Source organism: Lepidochelys olivacea (assembly GCF_965140295.1).
Source record: "Lepidochelys olivacea isolate rLepOli2 genome assembly, chromosome: 2".
In the NCBI taxonomy this organism is placed as follows: domain Eukaryota; kingdom Metazoa; phylum Chordata; order Testudines; family Cheloniidae; genus Lepidochelys; species Lepidochelys olivacea.
In genome coordinates this window covers 159,435,838-159,447,556 of record NC_140412.1, presented here as the reverse complement: position 1 = coordinate 159,447,556, position 11,719 = coordinate 159,435,838, and the positions used below count along the sequence as shown (strand labels likewise).

The window sequence follows — 11,719 nt, the reverse complement described above, 5'->3', positions numbered from 1 at the left end:
GCGAGGGCGGCAGGGGGGATATGGCCTATTAACTGTAAATCCCCTTTCCTGTTTTCTCATGTACAGCTCAACATGTCTCTGTACTTGCACCAATACTGCAAAGAATTCCTGTCCACTGAAAGCTGTATCAAACCAAACTAAGCAACCTTCATTAAACCTACAAATCTTACATCTCCCAAATGCTCTAGGGCACTGGTTTTCAAACTGGTGGGTGGAGGATGGGACTTCGGCCACTTAGCTGTCTGGGCCAGGGCAGGGCAGCAATGGGAACAGCATGCAGGGAGTCTCCAACGGTGGTGGTAGGGAGTAAAGGCATGCCCTGACAGCAATCTGCTGATTTCCCCTCTGCTGCCTTACCCTACCTCAGACAGCCTGTGGCAGTGAGATGCTCTGGGCAAGGGGGTGGAAGACAAGCATTGGTCTGCTTCGCGCTGCCTTGGGCTCCTCTGGGGATGGACCCAGCCAGATCCCACTGCTACCCTAGGCATGAGCCCACCCATTCCTCTCATTGACTCACTTTCTGTCCCTGATGGGCAGGAGTTGGCAGGGGAAGGAGGCCATGTTGATGTGACTTCTTTGGAGAACGAGGGACAAAGCACTAAAACGAAAAAAGCATTTCGCAAACCTGTGCTCTGGGAAAAAGTGAACCCCATGTCTCACGCTGGGCAGCCATGTGCAGAAAGGGGATGATGGGATTCCCTTCCCAACTCAAAGTGGTAGTTCATTATCAACCTAAAATATTCAGTAAGGGATACCCCAACCAGTGTATGGTTCTCACCCACGACTGTGAGCTCTCACATCTCATCAAATACCAACTGCATAGGGTGTCTACTGATTGCCCATCAGAGAGCAGGTAAGAGCTGATGGTCCCTGTCACAGTTCACGACTAGAATCCCATGATTCTCTGCTCTTAGACTGGGTCTCTGGCTCCAGCCCCCTGTGTACCAACCATGACTGCTCAGCAGGCCCAGCTGGGATTCACACCTGCAAGTCTTTCTTCAGGAGCTGTAACCAGCAGTTAATACAATGGAAAAGTACAAAGTATTGTTTAAGCTGAACAGCAGGGGCACAGCAAAACAAGAGAGAAAAGACTGTAAAACAATCACTTCCTTTGTTTTCAGTGCCGGTGTAGCCTTCCTGGTCCCATGATATTAGAGAGACAAGGCTGAGTCCTGAAGAAGAGCTGTGTAGCTCGAAAGCTTGTCTCACCAACAGAAATTGGTCTGATAAAAGACATTACCTTGCCCACCTTGTCTCTGTAGAACAATGAAGCAGTCTATACGCGAGTCTATCTCTGGAAGGCCCAACTGCATCAGACTCCCTATGCAGGGCATGTCTACGGCCCAATCTACATCTAAAACTAGAAAAATGTCATGCACTGAGCAATGAAGTTAGGTTAACCTATCCCCTGGTGTAGACATGGCTAGTTCAATGGAAGGATTCTTCCATCAACCTTGCTACTGCTTCTCAGGGAGATGGACTATTTCCATTGATGGGGAAACCCCTTCCACAGATGTAAGCGGTTACAGCGGCACAGCTGCAGCGCTGTAGCTGTCCTGCTTTAGTGTAGATGTACCCCATGTCAGCCTGCTCCTAGCAAACAGTCCCTGTCAACAACTCCCTCCCAGCCACAAATGTCACTTTTATCCCCCCAGAAACCCTATGTCTTAGGTTCCCCTGGGTTTACAACTTGTGATTCCCCTTCACCCTTCTTGACAAACTGGTCCCTGGAGCTGCATGGGGCAGGGATGTCAGTCAGAGGGGGGCCATCAAAGCAAATGGGTCTAGTATTGTGGTTCAAATGGATAAGTGGGTGGTTATTTGAAGCTATTGTTCTCTTTCCTGCATACCTACAACCAACACCTGCTTCAATTAAGCCTTTGTAATCAAATAGCAAACCACATTACAGCAGCAAAACATGTAACATTCATGAATTACACAGCAGCTCCAAGTCCCTCACAGTCCCAAAAGCAGTCTTGTATCCCCCACAAGAGGTGAAGTGAGTCAACAGGGAGACTGGCAGCCTTAAAACTCGCCTGTTCTAAAGAAACAGACTGATATTACACCACAGAGAACCACTGGCCTGGTGGAAGATATAATCCTCCTCCCAGGACCCTCTTTGAGGCAGAGTTTCATATTAACCATTATTTTAATACAGCTATTTAAATATTGTAATGTAGCTGAATGCACACAATAAAGCATGTAGCACAGCATGTTAATTTTATGTATTTAAAAATTTAATAGGGTCAATCAGCACTTGGGTACCTCACATCAATAAAGCCAGTCACTAACAAATGCATTCTTCTATAAACTTTACAGAACCCCCTGCCATTAAATTAACGGACCACACAGGGTAGTAGGCCAAATCAAACAGCTGCTGTCCATTTTATACTGCAAACTGAAACACTTACACCATTGGGAGGATCAGGTGCCAGAGAGGTTTGTGGGCACCACTGAGAACACTACTATTCTAGTGGATGTGGAACATGGAAACTTGTCTGCCTTGTAGACAAAATCACTAGTTCACTTAGTTTCACTATATTTGTATCAGGTTTAATTGACTAATTTTAGCAATTAAAGTGGATACTTACTTTTTAATGTTATATTATTTATATTACAGTAGCAATTAGAGACCCCAATAAAATTGGGAACCAATTGTGTTAGGCCTATATAAGCACATGGATAGTCCTGATCTCTGCTCAAGAGCTTACAACCTTAGGCCCTGATCCTGCAACTTGAAGCACATATGATATCCTGCACAAAACCCCACTGACTTCAGTGGGGCTCTGCATGAGCAATGGGGTATGTCTGCATGGAACAGCTTCCAGGATTGAGGCCTAAGAAAGAGCTTCCTCTATAAGATATAAAACTCTTTTCTTAATTTATGCACATTTTATGAAGAGTCACCTGCCAGAAGTTTTTAATGCCATCTACAGAACGCACACTGATTCATTAACAGAAGCTTTTAGTATTCACACTTGGTGCATTGTAACTGCTCTAATTGCAGCATTACCAGAGAAGACAGGTTGCTGGCTCATATATGCCCCACAGAAGGCATGGTCTACTGCCCTCGCAGGTGGACAACCTATATCAGCACTAGTAGGACTACAGAATATTTATTTGGCCAGAATTAACTTTCCCTATCTGTTTGTTTCATCCATCTGTTGTGCACTAAGTTTTTAAGTTCTTTAGGGCCAGGACTGTCTTTTTAGGTCATGTCTGTACAATACCTACCAGGATGGGGCTCCAATCTGCGACTGGTGCTATTGTAATACAATTTAAAACAGCAGCAGCAGCATCGCCTACCTACAGGTGCCATTCTCTTTTTTTCTGGAGGGGTTAAGATTCTAGTAAGAGAACTCCACTATGACTTCATATTGAAAGCAGCGTAATCTGGGGATAACTGTGTAAGCAACACACAATAGGAACAAAAAAGTATTTACCCAGCATATTTCTTCTCTAACACAGCTTTCATTCTTGAGGTAAAGGAGCTCAGGTCATAGCAAAGTAAATATTATTTAAAAGAAAAAAAACACAAATATCCTAACTCTGTTTCATACGAATTGATGGGGAACTCTGACTCCTACGCTTTTTCACCTGTCTACCAAGGTGCTATTTTTATGGCATACATGTCTGTCTGCACTTGCATTACTGCACCCCATACAGATGCAGGAGAGCTAAAGTGAGAAGTGTTTTTTCTTGCTGGTAATCAAGCAGATTTCACATCATCATACAGCCATGGGCACCAACCACTAGCATAATTTGTAAATATTTGACAACAACATAAACTCTAACTCCATCCCTTTTTGTATCAGTTTATAAAATGTTGGTGCGTTACTGCTCTTAGAGAGGCTTGATAACCCATCCCTACAAGAGATCAGCCAAAGCCTGGAAATCCAAGGGATCTCCTGGGCTCTAACCCTGGGCCTTTTATTTTAGCACAGAGGTGGGCAAACTACGTCCCGCAGGCCACATATGGCCCACAGGACCCTCCTGTCCGGCCTCTGAGCTCCTGCCCGGGAGGCTAGTCCCTGGCCCCTCCTCTGCTGTTCCCCCTCCCCCGCAGCCTCAGCGCGCCAGACTGCTGGCGCAATGCTCCAGGAGGCAGGGCTGCAGAGCCCGGTCTGACCCGGTGCTCTGGGTGGCACGGCTGTAGCGCCGCCAGCCACCGGTGCTCCAGGCAGCGGGGAAAGGGGGCAGGGGGAGTTGGATAGAGAGCAGGGGAGTTCAGGGGCTGTGGTCAGGGCTGTGGATAGGGGTTGGAGCGTCAGAGGGCGGGGAACAGGGGGCTTGGATGGGGCAGGGGTCCTGGGGGGGCAGTCAGGAATGAGAGCGGGGGGTTGGATGGGGCAGCAGGGGACAGTCAGGGGTGGGGAGTCCGGGGGTGGTCAATGGGGCAGGAGTCCCGGGGGGCCATCAGGGGACAGGGGGGTTGGATGAGGCAGGAGTCCCAGGGAAGCCATCAAGGGGAAAGAAGCAGGGGGGTCAGATAGGAGGCGGTGGCCGGGCCTGGCTGTTTGGGAAGACACAGCCTCCTTTAACTGGCTCTCCATACAATTTTGGAAACCCGATGTGGCCCTCAGGCCAAAAAGTTTGCCCGCCCCTGTTTTATTAGATCACACAAACTGCTGCTGTGCAAGTGCCCAAAATTTATTTAATGCAAGACTCACCTGAACTTTTTTCACCAACCCCTTCTTTTTCAGTTTGCAATCACTGAAATTCTCCGGCAGATTCTGCAGTAAATAAATGAACAATTTGATGGTTGGTTCATCTTGAAAACAATGTACAAAACGTAAGGAAAAATCTGTATTATATATATATATATATACACACACACACACACATATTCAATTACACAGTGGAACTCTTTTAACAAGCATAGTGATAATGGCATGTCTACTTAAACTGGGATTCAAAGGAATCCATTTCCAAAAGTCTAAATAACAAAGGTTCAGTGACACAGCTAGTCCATTTAAAGCTACATGCCTGGTATTCTCTGAAGCTTATTTACAGGAATTAACAAATGTGAATTGGTGTTTTCTGGCATAAGTTTCCTGTTGGGCATTCCTTTGTTCATTTATATTGCTTCAACTTCCCTGCTCATGACATTTGTTACACTAGCTGAGTTTGTGTGTCTGTTTTAACAAGTTTTAAATGCTTTGTACTTTTGAGGGGGCCATTAAACAGGGCTTTTATTGACATTAACGTGGTACAGTTTTGGACAAAGTTAAGTAACAGGAAAAACTGGTACAGCTGTAGGTGAATAATGTGAAAGTAGAATGAATTATATTGAAATTATAATTCATTAAAGAAATGCTACTTGAAGGGTTTGTTGAAATATAGTTGTCAGGAAGAGAAACATTAAGGAGTGTGAGACAATGGGTCCTCAAACTAATTAACTTAGAGCTCCTACTGAGCTAGGAGATTGGTAAACATTAGTATGCAAATAAGATATGTCTGTATATTTGTCAGTTTCTGCTTCCTTTTGTCTCTTATGTTAAATTGGCTCTGGCTTAACTGTACAAATAAGTTAGCATGAGCCTCAGAGAGGGGCTCACATATATCTGGGTGCATTGGCAAAGCGCTTTGCTAATAAACAGAGTGGTCTGACAAATTATGTGAGTCCTGAATCCGACTTTGACAATTTGGAGGTTCCACTGAGATGGCAACCATCTTCACTGGGGCCGTGTGACTCCTGACTGTTCTTAGGATGGCCATGGCAAGCCGGCACCTGGGCATTTGGCCCGAGCGGTCCTCTGCCAGAACGGAAGGGTGCATGACCACAGCGAAGTCTACGCCATCGAACCTGTTGGTTCCCACTCTGTTCTGGTTGGGATCCCAGGATCTGACATCAGGAATCTGGTCAGGTAATTATTTCTGTGTTTTGTCCAGACTGAGGACAGTCTTGTCTCTGTGTCTATCCGTCCTCCCTGTGGTGTGATTGAGTCTGGGCACCGTCTCCGTCCAGGGATCGGCTGACCAAAGGGTTCCTGTCCCCACGGTCTGAGTGAGTGAAATCTGCACAATCGCAGCCGCACCGTGCCTTGGGTAAAACCCTTGGTGTGAAAGCAAGGGCGATTGAGGCAATAGCCTGTGGGCTCCTTTTGTGTGTTGCACCACGCATCGCTCTGACGAACCTGACTTTCCTTCTTGTGTGATTGGTGTGTAAAGTCTTCCTGTATGGGTAACCAGACGTGTGAGTTGGCATAGTTCCCTAAAGGAATGCTGGCTCATCTTATGTATTTTAGGAAGAGCCTGGACTCCTGTAAATTTCTGGAAAAATGGTCTAGGCTAACTCAGGAGAATCCCAAAATTCAGTGGCCACTGTTAGGATCTTGGGACAAAGACCGAGCAGACGTCTTAAAAGACAAACTCGGCCAACCTAAAACTAAATTGGCAAAAGGAGAGGTTGATTGTTTCATGCAGTGGTGGGAAGAGGCAAATCATAGGTGGACAGAATCAAAACTTGCCCCTCTCAAAGATTCTGGCTTCTATCCCACCAGATGCAACTCGTTTTACTGTTGTTGATTTGTGCTCTGCTTTCTTTTCTGTCCCGGTTCACCCTGACTCCCAGTTCCTGTTTGCCTTTTCTTACAAGGGGCAACAGTACACCTGGACCACACTGCCCCAGGGGTATACTGAAAGCCAGTCATATTTTTCCCAAGTATTAGCCCGAGACCTTGCTGACCTTGTTTTCCCGTCCAGGTCCACACTAGTCCAATATATAGATGATCTACTCCTCTGTTCCCCTTCATTGTCTGCCTCTGAAACTGACTCTTTAGTGCTCCTTACTGCCCTAGCAAATAAGGGTCACAAAGCTTCTTGCTCTAAACTACAACTCTGTCAAGCTTCTGTCACATATCTTGGCTTTCTCCTCTCCCAGTGTTCCCGTGCACTTTCTCCCACCCGTGTCCAAGCTATCCTTAGCTTTCCCCGACCCCGCTCCCCATGCCAGGTTCAGAAGATTTTAGGCATGGCTGGATTTTACAGACAATGGATTCCCCAATATGCCTCCCTTGCAAAACCTCTCTAGGAACTCTCGCGATTCTCTGTGCCTGACCCTATGCCGTGGCCCCCTGAGGCCAATTCTGCCTTTGTTTCCCTCAAACAGGGTTTGGCTTCTGCCCCTGCCTTAGGGCTGCCTGACTATTCTAAGCCTTTTACCCTTTTCTGCCACGAACAATCTGGGTGTGCACTTGGAGTTCTCACTCAGATGCACGGAGAAAAGAACCGCCCAGTGGCTTATTTCTCTGCCACTTTAGACCCTGTTGCCCAAGGCTTACCCCCCTGCCTGCGTGCTGTGGCTGCTGCAGCGCGCCTAGTCGAAATGTCTGATTCCCTTGTTCTCCGCTCGCCTCTTACCCTCCTGGTCCCTCACTGACCTCACCCTGCTCCAAGACTCTGCCCCAGAAACCGAGAAAGAATCCTGGGTTGAACCAGGGTTGCTCTCTACATCCCGATTCTTTTTGGTGCTCACCTACTGGTTCCTTTGTAGCCCCCTTTTCACTCTACCAGTCTCTGGCTGCCCTGCTACACAGTGTTTCGCATGTCGGAAAGGAGGGGATGGTCTCTGCTGTAACTAAGACAGGATGGTGGGCCCCCCCATTTTAGCTCTTTTGCAGCCTGCCACTGTGCAGCCTGTACCATTTGCCAAAGCCATAATATTGGTAAACCTGTAAAAGTGGCCCAGGGGTTCCAGGGCCTGGCTCAAGCACCGTTCTTGCATTGGCAACTTGATTTTGTACAAATGCCTAAGTGTCAACAATATGAATTTATTTTGTTATGGTATGTTTATTCTCTGGTTGGATTGAAGCCTTTCCTTGTCGCAAGGCTGACTCACTGTCTGTTGCCATGTTTATTAAATCATATTATGCCTGCCAAGAGAATTCCTGCTACTCTGTCCAGTGATCGGGGTACACATTTTACTGGACAACTTGTTCAACACCTGGACCGTATATTGCATATCAAACATCTGTTGCACTGTCCCTACCACCCACAGAGTGCAGGTGCAGTTGAAAGACGAAATGGTGTACTTAAGAATAAGCTTGCTAAAATTTGTGACTCTACAGGATTAAGCTGGCCAGTAGCCTTACCATTAGCCCTTATGGACATAGTGCTGGCGGCAAAAGGAGGGACTTGTGCTCTCATTGGAAAAGACTGCTGTGTGTATATACCAGACAACACCAATGAGGTAATAGATCGTGCTAGCCACTTAGAACAAATCGCATATCTTCCCCACGAAGAGCCAAGTTCTTTATGGAAGTGGCTAAATAACGTTTTCAATTTCTCTGGCATATGAAACTGGTTGTTTCAGGGAGCCCTAACTCTCCAGTTTGGAATCCTAATAATTTTTCTATGTTTTCAGTTACTTTCCTGTTGTAGCCAAAATTGTGTCAGGCATGCTAAACAGATAGCTGCCCCAAACCAGAGTGTTAATTTGATGATTTTAAATATCACTGAGATAAAGAGATAAAGAACGATTGATATGTGCAACCCAGTAATTGTTGGTCATTGTGTAGCTTGACCAAAAGGAGGGATTGTGAAAGTAGAATGAATTATATTGAAATTATAATTCATTAAAGAAATGCTACTTGAAGGGTTTGTTGAAATATAGACTTTGGCTTAATTGTATAAATAAGTTAGCATGAGCCTCAGAGAGGGGCTCACATATATCTGGGTGCATTGGCAAAGCGCTTTGCTAATAAACAGAGTGGTCTGACAAATTATGTGAGCCTGACAAATTATGTGAGCCTGAATCTGACTTTGACAATAACAATCACATATACAGTTATAAGAAGATAGGACCTGAGTCTGAGATGTGCTAAGCAGACAGGCCTCCCCTTTCGACCTGCAGGTGCTTAGACTTTCAGGATAGTAGGCCACAAGAAGAGGGAAGGATCAATCTTTTCTTTTATCCCTAGCCTAATGAGCAATCTCTTAAACTGTGTTTTCATTTACTATAGGAGTTGAAAATATACCAGACACCTACACGCCAGAGGCCATTATAAAAAAGTTGGGTTAGGGGCACCAGTGAAGTCTAGGGTTAACTCTTGGGTCAGGGACTGTGCCTTTTTTTTGGTCTTAGTGCAGTGTTTAGCACGCTATGAATGTTACTAGAAACACCACCACCCAGACTCCACACATATACCCCTGCTGAGAGAGAGGAGGGCTGTGCTACTGGGATCTGTTGAGGTTTCTTCCTTAGCATCAGTCTCTTGAAAAAAATCCCCTTCACTCCCATTCCCCCTGGCTGGTGGACAGGTAAGGAGTTCTCTGTTCCACATATCACCTTAAGAGATCCCTAACTGTTTAAGTGGAAGTTGTTTCTGCTACTTAAGCCCCTTCCTAGTCTGACTTGGGGGGTGGGGACTTCTACCACTTTAGCGTCAATAACTGCTCAGGCTTTCCCAAGCTGCAGCAGTTTAAAGCTGATATAATTCTTGTCAATTTTCAGTGCTGCCCACAGGGCTCAGAATAGCATCAATGTTAATATTAATTTCTCTCCGATGGTAAGGAAAACTATGAGCAGCAGCAGAGGCACCACAGATGTCCATCTGCAGACTCAGGAAGACAGCACTGCAGCAGTGCACATTTGGAAAGTCCTTTTGCAACCATCAGGATAGACACTTTTTTTTTTTTTTTTTTTTTAAACGAAAGCTTAAATTCTTTAGAAGTTGGTGATCACCACTACCGCCACCCAGCACCAAACAGAGAATTTCTCCTACTTGCCTCTGAAAAGTTAATTTTTTTAAGTCCTGTCATAATACAATCCATAAGTCCTCCATATCTCCCTCCTTCAACGCCTAATATGGAGTGATAAACCATACAATTGTTAGAAAACATATCCATTCATTCCATGAATCCACTGGTTCCCAGTGTCTAATCTCTCTCACTATAATGTACCTTACATCTAATTGGTTGGTTTTATCTGCCTTACATGACCTCGGTTCCTTCAGACTTACAGCACAGAGCCGATTCAGGAGTATCTCTACCAGTAATTGAAGAGATTCCACATAATCATACAGCCCTGGGCAACAACCACTAGCACAATTTGTAAATATCTGACAATATAAACTACGTAACTCAATCCAAGAAGCAATACTGGGAGGTCAAACACATTCTCATAATAGTTTTATCAACCCACTCCATGTCCACCTTCCAACATCTGACTTTTCAAATGCTTATCATTTTAGGTGTCACACCAATCTCTTGTAATAGCTAATATGTAAGTTTTATTCACCAAGATTTTCTTTTAAAGCAATTAATGACATATTGCCCAGTACAATGTATTGCAATGAGCCCTTATTCATTGCAACTCCCTTAACATGCATCTTTCTATTCCAATGACGCAGGCTGACTAAGGGAAGTCTACTTTGTTTTTCTTTCACAAATTGAATGTGTTGAGGACATTATGAAACAATGAAAAAATAATTTTTAAAACTCCAACATGTTCAAACATCAATGCTAAACCCCAAAATAAATACCAACAAAATAAATGTTAAATCAAAACTAAAGCCTTTGGAGTAAATTATATAACTGCCACTTACAGAAGTTGAAGTTATCTTTTTATTATAAAAAATTCAGAGCAAAGTTTTCTAGTGGATTTATTTTGTGGTAGGAAATTTTCCAACTCTACTGAAAGAAAGTGCACACACTCTTCCATCTGATTTTCTATAATGAAATACCATTTTAGTAATAAAAATACCATATCTAGTGAGGGTATGAAAGAGGCATGAGTCAGGGTGTTCAGTACCAAACCAATTTTATCCCCAAATTACTAAAAATTATAATCTGGAGAAACAGAGATCAGGTAAACCTAATTATTAATTGTTTCTCAAATTCAGAATGAGATTCCATTATTTGTCACAGAGGTTCTTACTGTGCCCTGGGGATGCCATGATTTAGACAAGCAAAATAATTTAAAGATTTTAATAATTATACAAATTTACAAAGAAAAATAGGAAATAAGACAACATGCTAGTTGCTTTACAAGGTCTTCTTGTGTCTGCAGACTGGCAGAGAGCTTCCAATACAGATCACACTTTCTACAAGAGGGAGGAGATCTGCCTTTTGCCCAGGGAAGTGTTTTCTACACTCTGAAAAATTATTTTCAGAAGTAATTATCTACAGTAATTAGAATAGACTTGACAGTTTATTGATGGTGAAGGGAAGTTTGTTTAAAGGTATCTGATCCCAGTTTGGTTTGTCATTGATAAATTAAAATAGGAATTAGCAAAATGTCCATTTATAAAACTATGAATTTTGGTAACTGGAGGAGAACTTTAACTCAGTTAAAGGAGCCACTCAGAGATTACACATTTAAAGTCTTAGGCCCCAGTTCTGTAACTGCATCCACACAGACAAATCCTTGTGCTTCTACAAAGACCCACTGACATCTCAACAGGGCACCATGCAGGAGCGAAATTAGAGTTCTTTGTGTCGTAACTTGCCAACTTGTTTAAAGAATGGTTTGCAGGTAGATTAATGAAGAGTAAGAATTTTAAATTGAAATTAAATCCCAGAGTCTCTCTGTTTTACCTTAGTCAGTTTACGTCTCCTCTCCAGGAATACGTTGTCCAACTATTCAGGGTTTAACAGATGAAGCTGGTATTAAACCTTAAGTCACAATAACATTTCAATATTTAATTAAAATCAAGCTTAATAGTAAAGTTAACCTAACCCTAGGCAGTGCTTATGCAAGACTCTCTCACCAAGTGAA

At 44.0% G+C, this 11,719-nt stretch overlaps 1 protein-coding gene across 3 annotated transcripts in view; it reads right to left on the bottom strand.

The window, feature by feature from the left end:
- The window catches only part of BAG1 (BAG cochaperone 1), a 32,778-nt gene that overhangs the window by 3,599 nt on the left and 17,460 nt on the right, over positions 1–11,719 (bottom strand). The window contains exons 6-7 of one of the 3 annotated variants that reach the window (XM_084618783.1): positions 11,539–11,580; positions 4,671–4,733 (exon numbers count right to left, since the gene is read on the bottom strand). In XM_084618783.1, coding sequence (XP_084474909.1) covers positions 4,671–4,733; positions 11,539–11,580 — 105 coding nt within the window. Of the gene's footprint in view, positions 1–4,670; positions 4,734–11,538; positions 11,605–11,719 lie in introns of those variants that run through there. The other 2 variants (XR_014710186.1, XM_084618784.1) reach the window with 2 other exon arrangements.